This window comes from Coregonus lavaretus (genome assembly GCF_964263955.1).
Source record: "Coregonus lavaretus genome assembly, chromosome: 30".
Classification (NCBI taxonomy): domain Eukaryota; kingdom Metazoa; phylum Chordata; class Actinopteri; order Salmoniformes; family Salmonidae; genus Coregonus; species Coregonus lavaretus.
The window spans coordinates 7,914,562-7,934,207 of record NC_140017.1 but is presented as its reverse complement, the minus strand read 5'-3'; the positions used below and the strand labels follow the sequence as shown (position 1 = coordinate 7,934,207).

Genomic DNA, 19,646 nt, shown 5'->3' with positions numbered 1-19,646 from the left:
GAAAGGGTTGGTGTGCAGGGTGTAATTGGGGTTAACAATTGAACACTATCTGCCTGCAGTTGCAGGTAATTAGAATTGTCTCGGGAAGAGGAGGACTGTGGGTTATAGGTGTTTGGAAATTGACTGTCTGTTTTGATTACATGCATTAAAGGGAAAGCTTAACACCTGTACTATTAGGCGTAGAGAAACACACACACACACACACACACACACTTTCCCAAGTGTCTGTGTTTCTATATCTGTCACACACACATACAGCGTTGTCCGGTGGTGCTCCCTGGTCATGAGTTATTTGGGCTGTGATTGGAGCAGATCACACAGCCGTGTGTGTGTTGGGGAACACTGAATACTTGTCTCTACCGTAGACAGATAAAGCCACAGGCTGTGACTCCCACTAGCAGATCACTTACACGCACACAGCCTTTCATACTCACACTGTACACTGTACAGACTAACATCTGTTAGACACACACAAGCCTACACCCTGTGTATATGCACACGGATACACACATAGACTAACATGTTCACACACATGCACTTTCTGTCTGTCTGTCTCGCTCTCTCTCTTAAACACACACATAGTCACAGTAAGCCTAGTTGTGGGATATCCCCTGGCGACTCATTGCTGTTATTACATTGTCACTTGACCATGAAGGGGTTAGAATGACTGATAAAGCATCATGTTTCCTAGAAGCCACTAGGACACAGTGTTATCTTTGTTGTGGATTCATTTCAAAGGGCTTGATGTGTTGAGATCCCACACTACGAAAAATGCCACTGCAGCGCCTGAATGTCTGTGGTTGAACCGCACGGAGTCTCTATACATTGCATTTCTATCTTCAACGTTCACCGTCTTACACAATCCTTAGCCTGGTCCCAGATCTGTTTGTGCCTTTGCATGATCCATTGTCATTGGCAAGCTAAACATGAAAATTCCATTAGGAGTTGGCAGGCAAGCACAAACCGCCTGGCACCCAGGCTAGGAATGACTGGCCTGTCGCTCGGGAGCGGGGCTGGGCTACAAGGAAAAGGCGGGAGTCTATTGAAGGATGGGGAAGAGAGGGGACAATTTGTCTCACCTTAGCTTAAGTAGCCAAACTGCTGCATTGTGCATTGTGCGCACACACACACACACCTCTACCCCTGTCCGGTTGTCTGCATTTCTCTCATTAGTCTCTCTGAGCTGAAACAATGGGGCTGAATCTGCACCCCAGTCATCTGACCAGTTAGCTCTGAGAGAGAAGGTCTGGGGTGGCAGTGGGTCTAACACACACACACACACAGGACTCCTTAGAAAGCTGCAGTACAGAGGCACCTTGTGGGGTATTTGGTATTTTATTAGGATCCCTAGTAGCTGTTGTGAAAGCAGCAGCTACTCTTCCTGGGGTCCACACAAAACATGAAACATGACAGAATACAGAACATTAATAGACAAGAACAGCTCAAGGACAGAACTACATCAATTTAAAAATGCCTACATATCAATACATACACACAAAGTATCTATTTCAAATAGGGGAGAGGCGTTGTGCCCTGAGTTGTTGCTTTATCTGTTTTTGAAACCAGGTTTGCTGTTCATTTTAGCAATTTGAGATGGGAGTTCCATGCAATAATGGCTCTATATAATGCTTTCTTGAATTTGTTCTGGATCTGGGGACTGTGAAAAGACCCCTGGTGGCATGTCTGGTGGCATAAGTGTGTGTGTGTGTGTGTGTGTGTGTCAGAGCTGTGTGTAAGTTGACTATGCAAACAATTTAGAATTTTCAACACATTGTTTCTTATAAAAAGAAGTGATGCAGTCAGTCTCTCCTCAACTCTTAGCCAAGAGAGACTGGCATGCATAGTATTAATATTAGCCCTCTGATTTACAATGAAGAGCAAGACGTGCCGCTCTGTTCTGGGCCAGCTGCAGCTTAACTAGGTCTTTCTTTGCAGCACTCGACCACACGACTGGACAGTAATCAAATAACTTCACAGATCTTCATTGTAAAGGGTTTAAACACTGTTTCCCATGCTTGTTCAATGAACCATAAACAATTAATGAACATGCACCTGTGGAACAGTCGTTAAGACACTAACAGCCTACAGACGGTAGGAAATTAAGGTCACAGTTATGAAAATGTAGGACACTAAAGAGGCCTTTCTACTGACTCTGAAAAACACCAAAAGAAAGATGCCCAGGGTCCCTGCTCATCTGCGTGAACGTGCCTTAGGCATGCTGCAGATGTGGCCAGGGCAATAAACGTGTAACAACACCTGCACAGGACCGGTACATCCGAACATCACACCTGCGGGACAGGTACAGGATGGCAACAACAACTGCCCGAGTTACACCGGGAACGCACAATTCTTCCATCAGTGCTCAGACTGTTCGCAATAGGCTGAGAGAGGCTGGACTGAGGGCTTGTAGGCCTGTTGTAAGGCAGGTCCTCACCAGACATCACCGGCAACAACGTCGCCTATGGGCACAAACCCACCGTCGCTGGACCAGACAGGACTGGCAAAAAGTGCTCTTCACTGACGAGTCGCCGTTTTGTCTCACCAGGGGTGATGGTCGGATTTGCGGTTATCGTCGAAGGAATGAGCGTTACACCGAGGCCTGTACTCTGGAGCGGGATGGATTTGGGGGTGGAGGGTCCGTCATGGTCTGGGGCGGTGTGTCACAGCATCATTGGACTGAGCTTGTTGTCATTGCAGGCAATCTCAACGCTGTGCGTTACAGGGAAGACATCCTCCTCCCTCATGTGGTACCCATCCTGCAGGCTCATCCTGACATGACCCTCCAGCATGACAATGCCATCCTGCTCGTTCTGTGCGTGATTTCCAGCAAGACAGGAATGTCAGTGTTCTGCCATGGCCAGCAAAGAGCCCGGATTTCAAACCCATTGAGCACGTCTGGGACCTGTTGGATCGGAGGGTGAGGGCTAGGGCCATTCCCCCCAGAAATGTCTGGGAACTTGCAGGTGCCTTTATGGAAGAGTGGGGTAACATCTCACAGCAAGAACTGGCAAATCTGGTGCAGTCCGTGAGGAGGAGATGCACTGCAGTACTTAATGCAGCTGGTGGCCACACCAGATACGGACTGTTACTTTTGATTTTGACCCCCCTTTTGTTCAGGGACACATTATTCCATTTCTGTTAGTCTCGTCTGTGGAACTTGTTCAGTTTCTGTCTCAGTTGTTGAATCTTGTTATGTTCGTACAAATATTTACACATGTTCAGTTTGCTGAAAACAAACGCAGTTGACAGTGAGAGGACGTTTCTTTTTTCGCTGAGTTTTGTTTTTTGTGATGGATCGACACCACTGTCCTCAACGGTACTCCCGCCGGCTTTGGTTTTTGTCGTGGTATCAACGTAGGTTACGCTGTTACTCCCAGACAGTGCAGGTCACAGGGAAGATTGGAAACAACAAAAAACAGCAGGGATCTAGATAGCCACAAGCCCGGGACAGTCCGCGGTCCCAGCCACAATGGCTAACGGCGTCGCGGGCTGCGTTCAAACCCTCCAGAAAACCCAACTAGTTTTATAGGCAGCTAGTTAGCAGCTAGGCTAGCTGCTATGCCAAACAGCTCTTCAGACCCAGCCTCGATCGGCAGGATCTCTGGACAGGTAGTAGCAGTCCCAGCAACTGATGCCAACCGCGTCACGGGATCCAAACTCAAAAGGTAGCTAGTTATTAAGAAACTTTTCAAAACAACAAACCGAGCTCTCCCTTGCTCCGCGGGGGTCTCCATGTTGTACCCCTCTCTCCACTGATAAGTCAGATGCAGTCTGAACACTCACACCATCAATTTATAGAGAGTGGATCAGGTTGGCTTCGTTCCTGTCCATTTGCTAAGGAGATTGCAAATCCCATATACTTACCACGTGCTCTCCTTGTGTATGACTCACTCAGCCACGAAGGAAGATTTTTTAAATGTGTGAAATCACTGCATCTTTTGACTGTTTTAACTCGCCAGCTGCAAATGTTTTATATAGAGGTGAGAACGTAGCTAGATAATGTGAGAGTGTTATGTCACCATGTTGTCAATCGTTCTGTGCTATAATGTCTGCGATGCAAACTGATGTCATCAACAGGCCACTTGTGTGTTTGTATTGTGTGTGTGTAGTCATGTGTCTCACCTTGTTGCTCTAACTCTTGTTTTTCAGCCCAGAATGTGACGGTGGATGAGATTCTCTCTGCCTACAGACAGGCCTGCTTGAAACTCAACTGTAAACTCATCCCCAAAGTGCTCAAACAGATGCAGGTAAACCTGAATGAAACACACACACACAGATATAGAGATACAATCGTTTAATCGTTTGTGGATCCACGGTAACACACACACACTCATTCTCCATGCCACTACTTCAGTAGCCTAATAACAGCACTGAAACACTAGGCTCAATTCAGGCTTTATTAGCTTTAGTGTTGTTGTGGAGCTGGATTAGGCCTACATCTGGACTTTAAATCCCCAAAACCATCACCACCTCATCAAAATCTGGTACCAGTAGAACCCTCTCACCCCTCATCACCCCTGGCACCCAATCAAACACCACCTGACCTCAAACCACCCTGCTGGGGCAGCTCACTCACACCCACCATGGGGATTGTCATGTTGCCAGATGGGCTTTGCTGACAGCAGCAGGGGGATTTATGTGCTGTGTCTGTATTGTTTGTTGATGTTTGTTGTTTTCCATTCGCAGGGTTATGTGTGCTCTAATCCCTAAGAATAAGCAGCTCCTGAGATCTGATAGGGAATGCCTCTACTCTGTTTTGTTTTGTACAGGTGCCTTGCTCGTGTTTGTGCCTGTGTATGTGCCCACACATGAACATGTTAATGCATGCGTGGGCATTGTTTGGGTTCGTTCAGTTGAAAGCCTGTTATGCAGAGACTTTGCTTTGTCTTGGCGACAGAACCGGAATGAATGGAGAAACCTGTGAAAGGCCTATTTCACCTTAAGTGGCTGGGCAGAACAAGGGGAGGGCTCATGATTGGATAACAGATTATGACACGGACCATGGCTGTTTGTACTTGGCTTATCGCTGTCCTTCTATTGTCCAATAGTCTTTCTTCCTTTCCGTTCATGTGAGAGGTCAAGCAATGCAGTCTTGATACCATGATATTTGCTTGTAAAGCGAGAGACAGAGAAAATGGGCAAAAATACAATCACAGATGGAATTAGGAATGTATTGATGGATGGAAATGAAGAGGAAGACAAGAGGCACAGCCATAAGTGGCATAAGAGAGGGAGTGTGTGTGTGAGCCTCCTACTGCAAATGGCCACGGTTTCCTGCCCAGCGACCGCGCACTCAAGCATGTCTCTGTCTGCTGTGCGGTGTCATTGGAAAGTTTGAGTGAGTATTTACGGAAGTGCTTACTCCTCAAGACCCACCCCAGAACTCTGGCCACCCATCCATCCACCCTTAACACACTCACGCATACGCCCACACATGCACACAGACATTCTCAAACACACACCCTTGCACAGTACAAACAAACATAAACATACACACACACTTAAGCTAAAGCAGCCTACTGTAAACATTCTGTTGATGGTCAATAGCATTCTGTTGATGGTCAATAGCCTTCTGTTGATGGTCAATACACACCCCCTTGCTTGCATACAGAAGTATGGGCTAATGTTTTAATACCCATAGTAGCTTACTAAAGTCTCCTGTGCAGGTTTGTCTTTCTCTGTTGTGTGTGTTGTCTTGGCAAGACAATGGGCTTCAGGTTGTGTGTGTGGGATGGCGGTATGAATCTGCAGTGGGTGAGGATGAGCTCATATGGACGAGTCACTGAAGGCGAGTGACAGAGGGGCTGGTAGCAGGATGTGGAGTGCAGTTACATGTTATCACTGTCGGATGTTTGCAGTTTGCGCTTCCACATGCCACTGCCCACACAGGATACTAGGGCTGGACGATATGGCCTAAAACTCATATTTATTTTCTAACTTATGGGCGATTCACAATATATATCTCGATTTTTGTAATGTTTTCTCTAAATAAGCTTTGTTGTACAATTTTAAGGTAAAATACACTGACTTTAAAACTGTCAGCAATAATCTAATGAATTCAGAGCTTGTGAAATTATACCTAGGCTGAATATATGCCTTCCACTAATTATTTAATTATTTTATCAAAATAGTTGTACCTGCTTTTTTTTGCAATAATCACTGATCTGGCTTTCAGGTCTGTCTATAAAAATGCCCTTTTTGTTACAAATGTAACCAGAACCATGCATAATGTTGCAGGCATTTTAGAAAGTTAACACCGGTCTCATAAACAGTCGCTCAAGCACTAATATTTATATTTCAAGTTTAGCCAACTTGGATCTAGGTATAATTTCACAAGCTCTGAATTCAGCTAATAAAGCAAAACAGTTTAATTGTTATGAGCACAACCTTCTGTCCGTCTCCAACTGTTTGAACAGCATGCTAGCCTGTCCACTTTGTTCAGATGGTGAAATCAAGTGGCCTACCTTATGTCTCAGAATGAGAACGAGTTTCCATTTCCTTATATAATAGTTTTGTTCTTCTTGCACATTTATAAAACAGACTAAACAGCCAGTATAACGATCTTTATGCGCTTATTCTTTACCTAAGCTTGTCGCCTGCCTTCCCACCTTTGGGACAACGACTCCCATTTTTAGGGCAGAGACATGAGCATTTTGTCATTATATACAGATCTCTGGTGTAAATGGGAAGGTGCGAACGAGACGAGACCAAAAAGACATGAGAACAAGCAGACGTAAACGCTCATAAAAACGAAAAATACAATAAAACTTGATTCTGCGATACAGGCATTTGGAATATCGCACAAAAACATCAATTTGAATTAATTTAATTAATTTGATATATCGCCCAGCCCTACAGGACACACACACACATATACTATACAAACACACATGTTCTTGGTAGAAGAATTTCCTCTGCCTTCCTTCTCTCTCAACCCTTGTACCGTCACATGTCTATCCCTCCTGCACCTCTCTCTCTACCTCGCTCATTCCTCGCAAAAACGACTTGCTCAATCTGCCTCCTCTCTTTCTCTCTTTTGCTCTTTCTTGCTAGTGTGTGGGTTTGTGTATGTGTGACGGAGGTTCAGGGAATCTCCCATCACCCCACTCAGGCGGGGTTTAGTCATTGGGGAGAGAGAGGGGGTGACATCACGCACACTTGTGGAAAGACTCATCACTGCGCTAAACTGGCATTCTGCTCGGGCCTTAAATAAAGCCTGGGTAACTTTCCACTGTGGGGTTAACAGCCAGTGACTACACCGTCGTCAGTGTGTTGGCTGCTGGTCTGCTCTGATCCATTACGGCACGTTTTTCTGCTTAGTCATCCTTGGAAAAAAACGGCTGTATAAACAGACCCGTCAAACAAAATGGCTGCCCAGAAAAATAGACGTTTTAGTGTTTTTTTGTGTGTACTGTGCACGTAGTGTCTGGCCATTGGCCTACAGGTTACCTACATAAAGTGTGTGTTTAAGGGGCTCTAGCCTATTCGGCCCTGTGTCACATTTCTGCCTCCACTGCTCCTCCTCTGCACAAGGACATTGCATCTCCCTCTGTCACACACACACATACTGTACACACACAACTATAGATCTATACTCACATGTACACACACTCATAAGGACACAGATATTCACTTTGGCATACTCATGACTCATTAAAGTGTATAGGCCTACACACAGACTCATTATTCAGGTGCAGACATACCTGCAGCCACACAGTCTTATTGTTTCCTATTGTGGGGGCCTGTGCACTGCTGTATCAGGTTCCCTTTCCATAGTTCTCCCTCACCCCTCTCAGATAGAGACACACACACACACAATCACCCCAGGTAGAAGAGTGGAGGACCTGCCAGAACGCCACAGAGGGTCACACAAAGTGCAGGACACACACACCATCAGCTCCAGAAAAGCGTTCACTCAGATGAATGTATCTGTACCTGAATAGGAGACACACACACTATACAGTACCTCAGTGGGTCTCACGTGTCTTCACTGTCTGCTGCTCACACTCACACACCTGAATAGGTCTGTCTTTCCTCTCACACTCAGCCACATTCACATGCATCTGCTCTAGGCTTCTGGCAACATAGTATATTGCACTAATGGCTATGTATTCTTCATGACAGGTTACTAAACCAGCTGTAGTAATAGGACAATGACTTTTTAATTTGCTCCAGAAGGGTGTGTTTGTCTGTGTTTGTATTTATTCATGAACCCCATTAGCTGCTGCCAAGGCAGCAGCTACTCTTCCTGGGGTCCATCAACATTAAGGCAGTTATATACAATTTCAAATATTACATTACATTTCATAACACTTTACCCAATACATGTAGTGTGTTACCTCAGGGCACCACTCCACTATCACATATTTACAATACAACATCCATGTGTACGTGTGTGTAGAGGGCGTGTCTTATCATGTGTATGTGTGTCTGTGCCTGTGTGTGTCTCTTCACTGTCCCCGCTGTTCCATAAGGTGTCTTTTTATCTGTTTTTTACAATCTGATTCTACTGCTTGCATCAGTTACTTGATGTGGAATAGAGTTCCATGTAGCCATGGCTGTATGTAGTACTGTCACCTCCCATAGTCTGTTCTTGACTTGGGGATTGTGAAGAGACCTCTGGTGGCATGTCTTGTGGGATATGCATGGGTGTCCGAGCTGTGTGCTAGTAGTTTAATCAGACACCTCGGTGCATTCAGCATGTCAACACACCTTACAAAAACAAGTAGTGATGAAGTCAATCGCTCCTCCACTTTGAGCCATGAGAGATTTACATTTACTTGTGGCAGCTGACCACACAACTGAACAGTAGTCCAGGTGCGACAAAACTAGAGCCTGTAGGACCTGCCTGTAGGACCTGTTGATAGTGTTGTTAAAAGGGCAGGACAGCGCTTTATTATGGACAGACTTCTCCCCATTTTAGCTACTGTTGTATCAACATGTTTTGACCATGACAGTTTACAATCCAGGGATACTGCAAGCAGTTTAGACACCTCAGCTCAATTTCCACATTATTTATTACAAGATTTAGTTGATGTTTAGTGAATAATTTTTCCCAAATAAAATGCTTTTAGTTTTTTAAATATTTAGGACTAACTTATTCCTTGCCACCCATTCTGAAACTAACTGCAGCTCTTTGTTAAGAGTTGCAGTGATTTAACTCGATGTAGTAGCTGATGTGTATAGTGTTGAGTCATCCACATGCATAGACACACTGGCTTTACTCAAGGTCAGTGGCATGTCATTAGTAAAGATTGAAAAAAAGTAAGGGGCCTAGACAGCTGCCCTGGAGAATTCCTGATTCTACCTTGATTATGTTGGAGAGGCTTTCATTAAAGAACACCCTCTGTGTTCTGTTAGACAGGTAACCTTTTATCCACAATATAGCAGAGGGTATAAAACCATAACACATATGTTTATGATCGATAATGTCAAAAGCCGTACTGAAGTCTAACAAAACAGCTCCCACAATCTTTTATCATCAATTTCTCTCAGCCAATCATCAGTCATTTGTGTAAGTGACGTGCTTGTTGAATGTCCATCCCTATAAGCGTGCTGAAAGTCTGTTGTCAATTTGTTTACAGTAGAATAGCATTGTATCTGGTCAAACACATTTTTTTAGAAGGAACACTTTATCCTATCCCAGGTATTCCTTAAAGAGGTGGGGTTTCAAATGTCTCCGGAAGGTGGTGAGTGACTCCGCTGTCCTGGCGTCGTGGGGGAGCTTGTTCCACCATTGGGGTGCCAGAGCAGCGAACAGTTTTGACTGGGCTGAGCGGGAGCTATGCTTCCGCAGAGGAAGGGGAGCCAGCAGGCCAGAGGTGGATGAACGCAATGCCCTCGTTTGGGTGTAGGGACTGATCAGAGCCTGAAGGTACAGAGGTGCCGTTCCCCTCACTGCTCCATAGGCAAGCACCATGGTCTTGTAGCGGATGCGAGCTTCAACTGGAAGCCAGTGGAGTGTGCGGAGGAGGGGGGTGACGTGAGAGAACTTGGGAAGGTTGAACACCAGACGGGCTGCGGCATTCTGGATGAGTTGTAGGGGTTTAATGGCACAGGCAGGGAGGCCAGCCAACAGCGAGTTGCAGTAGTCCAGACGGGAGATGACAAGTGCCTGGATTAGGACCTGTGCCGCTTCCTGTGTAAGGCAGGGTCGTACTCTCCGAATGTTGTAGAGCATGAACCTGCAGGAGCGGGTCACCGCCTTGATGTTGGCGGAGAACGACAGGGTGTTGTCCAGGGTCACGCCTAGGCTCTTCGCACTCTGGGAGGAGGACACAGCGGAGTTGTCAACCGTGATGGCGAGATCATGGAACGGGCAGTCCTTCCCCGGGAGGAAGAGCAGCTCCGTCTTGCCAGGGTTCAGCTTGAGGTGGTGATCCGTCATCCATACTGATATGTCTGCCAGACATGCAGAGATGCGATTCGCCACCTGGTTATCAGAAGGGGGAAAGGAGAAGATTAGTTGTGTATCGTCAGCGTAGCAATGATAGGAAAGGCCATGTGAGGATATGACAGAGCCAAGTGACTTGGTGTATAGGGAGAAAAGGAGAGGGCCTAGAACTGAGCCCTGGGGGACACCAGTGGTGAGAGCACGTGGTGCGGAGACAGCTTCTCGCCACGCCACTTGGTAGGAGCGACCGGTCAGGTAGGACGCAATCCAGGAGTGAGCCGCGCCGGAGATGCCCAGCTCGGAGAGGGTGGAGAGGAGGATCTGATGGTTCACAGTATCAAAGGCAGCAGACAGGTCTAGAAGGACAAGAGCAGAGGAGAGAGAGTTAGCTTTAGCAGTGCGGAGAGTCTCCGTGACACAGAGAAGAGCAGTCTCAGTTGAATGACCAGTCCTGAAACCTGATTGGTTTGGATCAAGAAGGTCATTCTGAGAGAGATAGCAAGAGAGTTGGCTAAAGACGGCACGCTCAATAGTTTTGGAAAGAAAAGAAAGAAGGGATACTGGTCTGTAGTTGTTGACATCAGTGGGGTCGAGTGTTGGTTTTTTGAGAAGGGGAGCAACTCTCGCTCTCTTGAAGACGGAAGGGACATGGCCAGCGGTCAAGTCCCCTAATAATTTGGTCAGATATACTTGGATGTGTAGTGTCAGCATTTGTTGCTGGCATGTCATGCCAAAGTTAGCTAATCTTGCCAATGAAAAAATCATTAAAGTAATTGGGAATATCAGTGGGTTTTGTGATGAATGAGCCATCTGATTCAATGAATGATGGAGCTGAGTTTGCCATTTTGGCCAACATTTTATTTAAAGTGCTCCTAAGCTTTTTACTATCATTCGTTATAACATTTATCTTTGTTTCATAGTATAGTTTCTTCTTTTTATTCAGTTTAGTCACATGATTTCTCAATTTGCAGTACGTTTTCCAATCGGTTGTGCAGCCAGACTTATTTGCCATTCCTTTTGCATCATCCCTTTCAACCATACAATTTTTCAATTCCTCATCAAGCCACAGGGATTTAACAGTTTTTACAGTCATTTTCTTAATGGGTTCATGCTTATTGGTAACTGGAATAAGCAATTTCATAAATGTGTCAAGTGCAGCATCTGGTTACTCCTCTTTACACACCACAGACCAACAAATAGTATTTACATCAACATAGGAATCACTACAAAACTTATTGTATGACTTCTTATACACTATATTAGGCCCAGCCTGTGGAACGTTGGTTTTCCTAGATATGGCTACTATATTGTGATCACTACATCCGATGGATTTGGATACTGCTATAAAGCAGATTTCTGCAGCATTAGTAAAGATGTGATCAATACATGTTGATGATTTCATTCCTGTGCTGTTTGTAACTACACTTGTAGGTTGACTGATAACCTGAACCAGGTTGCAGGCACTAGTTACAGTTTGAAGCTTTTTCTTGAGTGGGCAGCTTGTTGAAAGCCAGTCAATATTTAAATCACCCAGAAAATATACCTCTGTTGATATCACATACATTATCAAGCATTTCACACATGTTATCCAGATACTGAGGCAGATGAACCTGCAGCCATATTACTTCAACAGTATTTAACATGAGATCCTCTCTAAGCTTTACAGGAATGTGGTTCTTAAAATAAATGGCAACACCTCCACCGTTTGCATTTCTGTCTTTTCTGTAGATGTTATAACCATGTATTGCTACCACTGTATCATCAAAGGTATTATCTAAGTGAGTTTCAGAGATTGTCAGAATATGAATGTAATCTGTTACTAGCAAATTATTGATTTCATGAACCTTGTTTAAGCTACATATGTTAATGTGGGCTATTTTTAGCATTGCTTTACTGGGACGCTTAGCAGAAGTAGACATGCTCATGTTATTTATGTTAGTGCAGGGTGAGCTGCACACAGTGGACTTCCTACTAGTCACCGCCTCAGTGCTAACAGTATAACTCATAGGCACATGATTACTGCATACAATAGCAGTCGGATCAGCAGAGGCATTCAGGGCAGTTAGAGGGACATAAATTAGGTTACTTACGTTGTGTCTTCCAACACCCCTGGGATAATTTACATTTGCTGAAGCATTATGACAACTCAGCGACACAATGGTAGGGATTAACTGAGCTGGACTTGGGTAATTGATAAGTAGTTGTCTCAACGCAGCCTTATAATGCTGTGAGAGGATCCAGGAACCCAAATGATTTGGGTGGATCCCATTCTCCTTTATAAAACAAGCTTTGTTTCCAGAAGGTATCAAAATGGTCAATAAATGTTACACCCACAGACCTGCTATAGTCTGTAGGGCTGCAGTGTCTGTCTGTATCGCCTGCAGACAGTCAAACCCACCTGAAGGCTATAGGACCAGGGGACTATTTGCCTTGGACTGTTTTCCAAAATAAAGTCATTGTTTTTCTGCTGCTGTCTGTAGTTTCTCATGCTAATGGCTCTCTGGCTGGGCTATATTCAACTCAAAGTCAGATCTTTGCAGAGCTTCAGGGCCATGATCCATTCTCGGCTATCTATCACTGCTGAACTTGAACAGACTTGGCTTTATTTTTCATCTGCATTTTTAAGTATTGACATTACCAAACCAACGGATGGCCCTAATGTTGGTCTTGGTTGTGTAGATCACATCCCTGAAAATACCAGCGAGCAGGGGAGGTGAGGTTATTGAGTGCATGTTCACTGTTCTGTGTAGTGCAGCGCAGTGGGATTTGCTGGGGGTGGGGTTGTCGGTGGGCTGGGGAAGGGTGGCTTGGAATTGCCCCCACCCCCACCGCCCCTCCAGTGGTGGTGTTTTCATCCCTATAGTGGGAATACAATTCTTTGAATGCAGCGGCATTATGACACTAACTGTGCAGAATAGAGTTGGTTGCAGTGGAGTGAGGACACACACGTCACGTAAACAGCCTTGTGGGGTGTATAGAGAGGTGACTGAGGGCAATACCTGCCACAGGCCTCAATAACACACTGTAATCACAATGTGTACAGCTCAGGTTTCATGGACCTGCTACATTTCAGAGGGCACTATTTCCCTTGTCCTTTGATCGCATGCATTTAATGGGCACAAAATGGCTGCTGTGCGTCAGCCAGGTGAGTGTTACAACCAATGTTCTCTCTAAACTGTGCGCTCGTGCAGTAGCCCCGAGACTGCCGCACAGAAATATCAGCCCACTGAGACAAGCACGAGATTGAACTTCAGTCAACTTTCTAGAGCAGTGGTCAACAACTGGTCGATCACGATCGACTGGTCGATCTCCAAGGCATTCCTAGTCGATCACCAAACATTTCTGTAAAAAAAACAACAACGATAAAGCCTTGTGTTCCTATTTTTTTTTAAATTGTCTTGGGCTGTTGGCGGTAGGTGCATACGATTCAGCTGCCATGCGCGCCGGGTAGGCAAACTGTTGACATTTTGAACCATTGCATGTGTCTGAAGGTACAAACTCTGCCTTCCCGGCCTACCGCTGATCAATCGGATGGCTCAGATGACCGTGTCTGCAGTAACATAGCAGGCATAAAAAAGCTACAGCAAAAGTTGATACTGTGAGATTTAAAATGTTTAAAACCAACGACGAGAGACTGTCAATAAATACAGCAAAGACATGCTGTTTTTATGAGTGAGTTCATGTTTAAGTTCTTACTCAGCATTGTCAACACTTTTTATTCAACACTTTTATAAGTCATAAAATGTGCGTTCTTCCTATTTCCACTCAGCACATTTGTGTGTGAGGCAGAAATAATGCGGTGCGACTCGAGTTTCGCCAGCTGGAAGACTGTGTCCATTTTTGGTCAGTGTCAGTGGAGGAAAGGGAGAGCGGAGGGATGTTGAGAGGCGGACCCACAGTCTGCTGCTCTCTCCCACCGCTGAGACTGACCATCAGATGCAGGCACCATCAGCCCAGTAAAATAAAAAGCAAATTATTTAAATGTCTGCTCACTCAGCTGTGCTTCACAAGTAATACAACAACGGATCTATTACCGGTGAGATCATGAAGCCTACCTCAAATGTTGAAATCTAATTTTAAAAAATGTCCCGAAAAAAAATGCATTGGCAGGGCAATTCAAGCAAAGCCAATATGCAGTGATAATGTATTGGTCCTATAGCTTACTGCACAAACCTCATTGCTACAGTACTGTTTTTAATTGGTTAATGTTGCATAGGTTTACGTTTTTTAAGTCCTGTTAAAAAGAAATCAGAGCGGTAGATCTCGGCTTGCATTTTGACTCCGTTATCTTGACTCAGAAAAGGTTGGTGACCACTGTTCTAGAGTTTTCCCTGTTAACACTATCAACGTTTCCCTTTACTGTGGCAATTGTGATCGAATCAACGCATTAGCCACTTTCAATTCAACATCCCCAGAAAAAATAAAAACCATGCAGGAGATTTTGTTGTAGGCAGAACACATCGGAGTAGGATTATATTGCACTACTCAGCCCGTACTCTACACAGACCGGTGCGGCATGAACAGTCAGAGCTGCAGTAGGCCTACATGCAAGTAGACCATTGCCATATATGGATCTGTGCCATTTACTTTGAACTGGACTGTGTTTACAGCTGTGGTCGGGAGTAGATGCGCTTGTTTTGAGATCAAAGCAAGAGCTGCATGTAGCCACGTGTGCACATTTTGTTCATATCCTTTGCTAGTTAGTGAGTTATTAGCCCATTTATAGATCATTATAGATCATTTGTAGTCAGCCATAGGGGAGTGATTGCTTCCTACAAGAGCACAAAACCTGTACATTTCTAGACATCTTTGAAAAGCGAGTCGGGTGAAGAGCTTTTTTTTTTGTCTTCAAAGGGGCAGTGTTGTATTTTGAGACAGGCTTGAATAAGCTAAGTAGCCAATAGGCAGAGGGTAGCATAATTTGTCTGATTCGCTGTAATAATGGTATGGGAATAATACTGCATTTTTTTTGGTAAAGTGGTTTCTTGCATCAAACAACACAACAACCTTTTCAGTCACCACCTTGTCTGATGGACAAGTGGATAAACAGGTTAAGGTCAAGCTCTTCATGTTTTTTTCAAAAGTGTCATGGAATGTAGGCCTACATTGAACACCACACATTGGCTGCTACTGTAGGCTGAATGATAGAACAGCTATTTCCATGTTAAAATGTTATGGGATGTATTTTCTCCATTGTTTTTGATGATAGGCCACTCTGGTAGGCCTACATTATGATCAAATAGCCACAGTAGCCTACTTGACCACTGTTAAAACTAACTTAAAGCGGGTACAGCCTCAGTGTTCACAGTAAACGCACGCTGGAAGTTGCACAACAAGTTTGCGCTTAGCAGACCAAAAATTAGCTCAGTGCCGATTTATTTTTTGAGGGAACATTAGTTACAACACACACACACACACACACATACACACATACACACACACACACACACACACATACACTGAGTGTGGAAAGGAAGAATCACCCTTTACCTATGTAGAGATTTGAGACATTCAACAGATAAAGACACTGGATATTATTATTGGCATACTATCATACTGTGACACTGGTCCAGATAACAGAAGAAATGCTTTGTCTGCTGTTTTCCTGTCTGTTCATGCAGGTCTTAGCTTGCTGTTGTATTCTGCTGATGTAAGTGTACACACACACACACACACACACACACACTTTAATCCCATTGAGCAATCGTGTTCCGCCAACCTGTTCTTCGTGTCAATGGTTTAGGTCTGTGTACACAGGAACAGTTTTTCATTTACATGTTGGCCCCGTGTAGCTCAGTTGGTAGAGCTTGGCACTTGCAACGCTAGGGTTGTGGGTTCGTTTCCCACGGGGGGCCAGTGTGAAAAAATGTATGCACTCACTAACTGTAAGTCGCTCTGGATAAGAGCGTCTGCTAAATGACTAAAATGTCAATGTAAAAATGTTGAAATTGGTCACCTTTTTTATGTGATGGCGACGTTTTCCTACTGTGTTGTCTGTCTGAATGATTGGGTTTGTGTGTCTGACTGAGGGTTGTTCTGTTTCACTGTGTTTCTTAGGAGCTGAAAGACCTAACTCAACGAAATGAATGCCTTGACCTTAAAGGTAAGCCTATACTAAAACACACACACACACATACAAAGACACGCACGCACACACAGTCTTACTTTAGGTGTAACTGTGTGTCCCTTCAGGTGAGAAGCTGGACTATAAGGTGTGTGAGTCTCTGGAGGAGGTGTTCAAGAGGGTCCAGTTTAAAGTGGTGGACCTGGAGCAGACCAACCTGGATGAAGACGTACGTTTATCCACACTCTTTACTCTCTCTGCCCTCTTCTCCCTTCCCAGTTTTCCCCTCCCCTCCTCCTGTCTTCCATTTGTTACCTTCTTTCCTCTCTTCAACTCCTTTTCTCTTTCTCATTCTTTTCTTCCTATGTCCCCGTCCTCTCACCCCTCCCCCCCCCCTCTGTTTTCCTCTCCCTCTCTCCTCTGTCAGGATGTGTAGTGTTTCCCAGGGTCCTGTAATTACTCTAGAGCTCTGCGAGTGGAAACACCATTCGAGAGGGTTGGGTTGAGAGACAGGCCGACAGACAGACAGACAGACAGACACAGAGCTCTACTGAGTCTGACCACTTCTTATTTCCTCAGACAGATATTTGTAGGCTTGGCTCGATGAGGGGTTGAGACACGTGCAGACAGTCAGACACAGACAGACAGACAGCTCCACTGTAGACCAGAGGGACACAAACCGACGCGGCTGAGTCTGACCACTTATTTCCTCAGACAGATATTTGTAGGCTTGGCTCCATGAGCGACTCACTCATGGACAGTAAATGCATACACGTTTTGTCCATGCTTGCACACCCTCGCACAGACTATACTGTCGATCTATACTTGTGTACATTTATGCGTGCATGCACGCAGAGAGTACTGTACATGCACTCATTCTCTATCCACATACACATGTACATGCATACATAGATGCACCGACAGTACTAAATAAATATGTCACGGTACAAATGCAGGCGCACCCCCACACTTGAGGACCACACTCACTGACTGCCCTGGAAATGTCACTTAACTGACTTGGTGAGCTCACTCACACTCACTCATTAATGACCTTTGTTTTAGTGGCACTACCACGGCGTCTCCCCCCCCGAGGCAGGGGGTCATTGTAGGGTGTGGGGGAGGAGAGATGGGGGGGGGGTTGAGATGGGGACAGTGGGTGTGCTGGACTGGATGTGTAAGGCCCTACCTGGGCGACAGAGGGAAAGGGAGCGTAAGAGTGAGTGAATGAGAGAGGCAGTGGTTGTGACCGAGCCATGGACCAACCCAGTCTCTCTGTAGTGTGTCGTTAACCTTTTCCAGCTGCCTCGCTTCATCAGGCTCACTGTTAATGAGACTTACTGGGCTGTCCTCCATTCTTATCAGTTAGTGTTGTAGCTACACCAGCCAGCCAGGGACATCTATCAGGACTTGTTTGTTTAGTTTCTTTTCTTTTGGCCAGTCCTCGGTCATGCTTTTGGTCAGATCATTGTCTTATCTCTACCGTCTTGTCTGCTTATTTAATCAAAGACAATGTTTTGTTTGATTTGCATGAATAATTCCACAGGGACAGTATTATTTGCATGAATAATTCCACATTCCTAATGATTTCTGGAGGGTTGAGGAATGGTTCCCTGTGCAGATTGTGCTGCCCTAGCTGCAGTCATGGGGTGTTTTCTAGACTGAGGTCGACATGCAGAGTCTGCATGACATGATAATAGGCCTGTGTGTTTACATTCCCTTCTAGTCACAGGACACGCCTGCTCATGAATATGTTGCGTGTAGGTTTCCAGGGTAAAAGTCCCAGACCTTTGGCGTTTTGATGTCTGAGCAGTAGTGTCAGCTTCTACCATATAGACCTATTTCTCTTTTTTCCTTTGGCCAGTCTCTCCCTCGCTCACTCACTCACTCTCACTCACTCACTCTCACTCACACACATACCAACCAGTGGTATGCTCCAGCAGGTTTCACCCCCCCCCACCTCCCTTGAGCCGGCTGGCCGTTTCGATAGTAACAGAGATTGTGCACAACACTGTCAGCCCTTCCTCCCATAACACCTCTCTCTACTTTTTTAATAACATAGGGCAACACTTGTAGGGAATATGTGTATGGGGATATTTATAATTAATTATCTTATCTTAGTAGTTAGGATTTAAGGCCAGTGTAAAGTGTGGCTTAACATTTGATCCTCTCTAATCATGTCTCCCCTCTCTTCCTCCCAGGGTGCGTCAGCTCTCTTTGACATGATTGAGTACTATGAGTCGGCCACACACCTCAACATTTCCTTCAACAAGCACATCGGCACCCGCGGTTGGCAGGCCGCAGCCCACATGATGAGGAAGGTGAGTGGTCTTGACCTCTGGGCAGGGGGTCACTGGTCGGGTGGGGGGGGTCAATGGCAGAACAGAGGATGTGATGCATGATGTTATCACCCCTATTTGATATGGATTTTCTAAATGATTTTCTGAATGTTTTATTAGTCGTATGTACAGGATACACATGGTATACACCGTCCAACAAAATGCTTACTTACAGGTTCCTTCTCGACAATGCAACAACAATAAGAAATATGAAAAGATACGAATACGAACATAAAGTAAATGTCTCAGTAGAATAGAATAAACAATGTAGCATCAGTATAATACAGGAAGGCACAATTTATAGTCAAGTATATTTTTGACAAGTATTTAAATTGTGCAGTATTTAGCAATCATAATAACCACGTGATGGGCTCTTTAAAAATAACACAATGGGTAGAATCCAGCAGCATGTTTAGTGTATTGAATGCATTTAGATCAACTGGATTTTGAACGTATCCTATCCCCTGAGTTGGTGAAACAAAGTGAGTCATTAACACTAAATCATATTGGTTTAGAAAGACATCTCCCATGGGCATGTATGATGATGAGACTTGCCTGCAGTCTCCACTGACGCACCCCCTGGGGCACCAATCGGATGCTCAGGCATGCAGGAGGTTTTGTAATCATATGTATAGTGCACATACACGCATATGCTTTTTGGCTTGTGTGTTTGTGTAGCAGATTGGGATCTGTGAGACTCACTCCTCAGCCTGAAGTGTCGCCCCTTGCGCAATTGAAGGCCTTTTTCAATAGCGTGACGGATAGAGATGCTTCAGGTGGGAGGTCCTGAGTTCGAGCTGAATCACGGGGAAGCAGTACTCTCTAAGCAAGCAGCGTGACGTCCTTTACATTT

The 19,646-nt window shown here is 45.0% G+C and overlaps 1 protein-coding gene across 1 annotated transcript in view; it reads left to right on the top strand.

Moving 5' to 3' along the window:
• The window catches only part of LOC311105564 (protein phosphatase 1 regulatory subunit 37-like), a 75,123-nt gene that overhangs the window by 27,878 nt on the left and 27,599 nt on the right, over positions 1-19,646 (top strand). The window contains exons 2-5 of the mRNA XM_084147749.1: positions 4,150-4,247; positions 16,451-16,496; positions 16,586-16,686; positions 18,656-18,775. Coding sequence (XP_084003875.1) covers positions 4,150-4,247; positions 16,451-16,496; positions 16,586-16,686; positions 18,656-18,775 — 365 coding nt within the window. The remainder of the gene's footprint in view (positions 1-4,149; positions 4,248-16,450; positions 16,497-16,585; positions 16,687-18,655; positions 18,776-19,646) is intronic.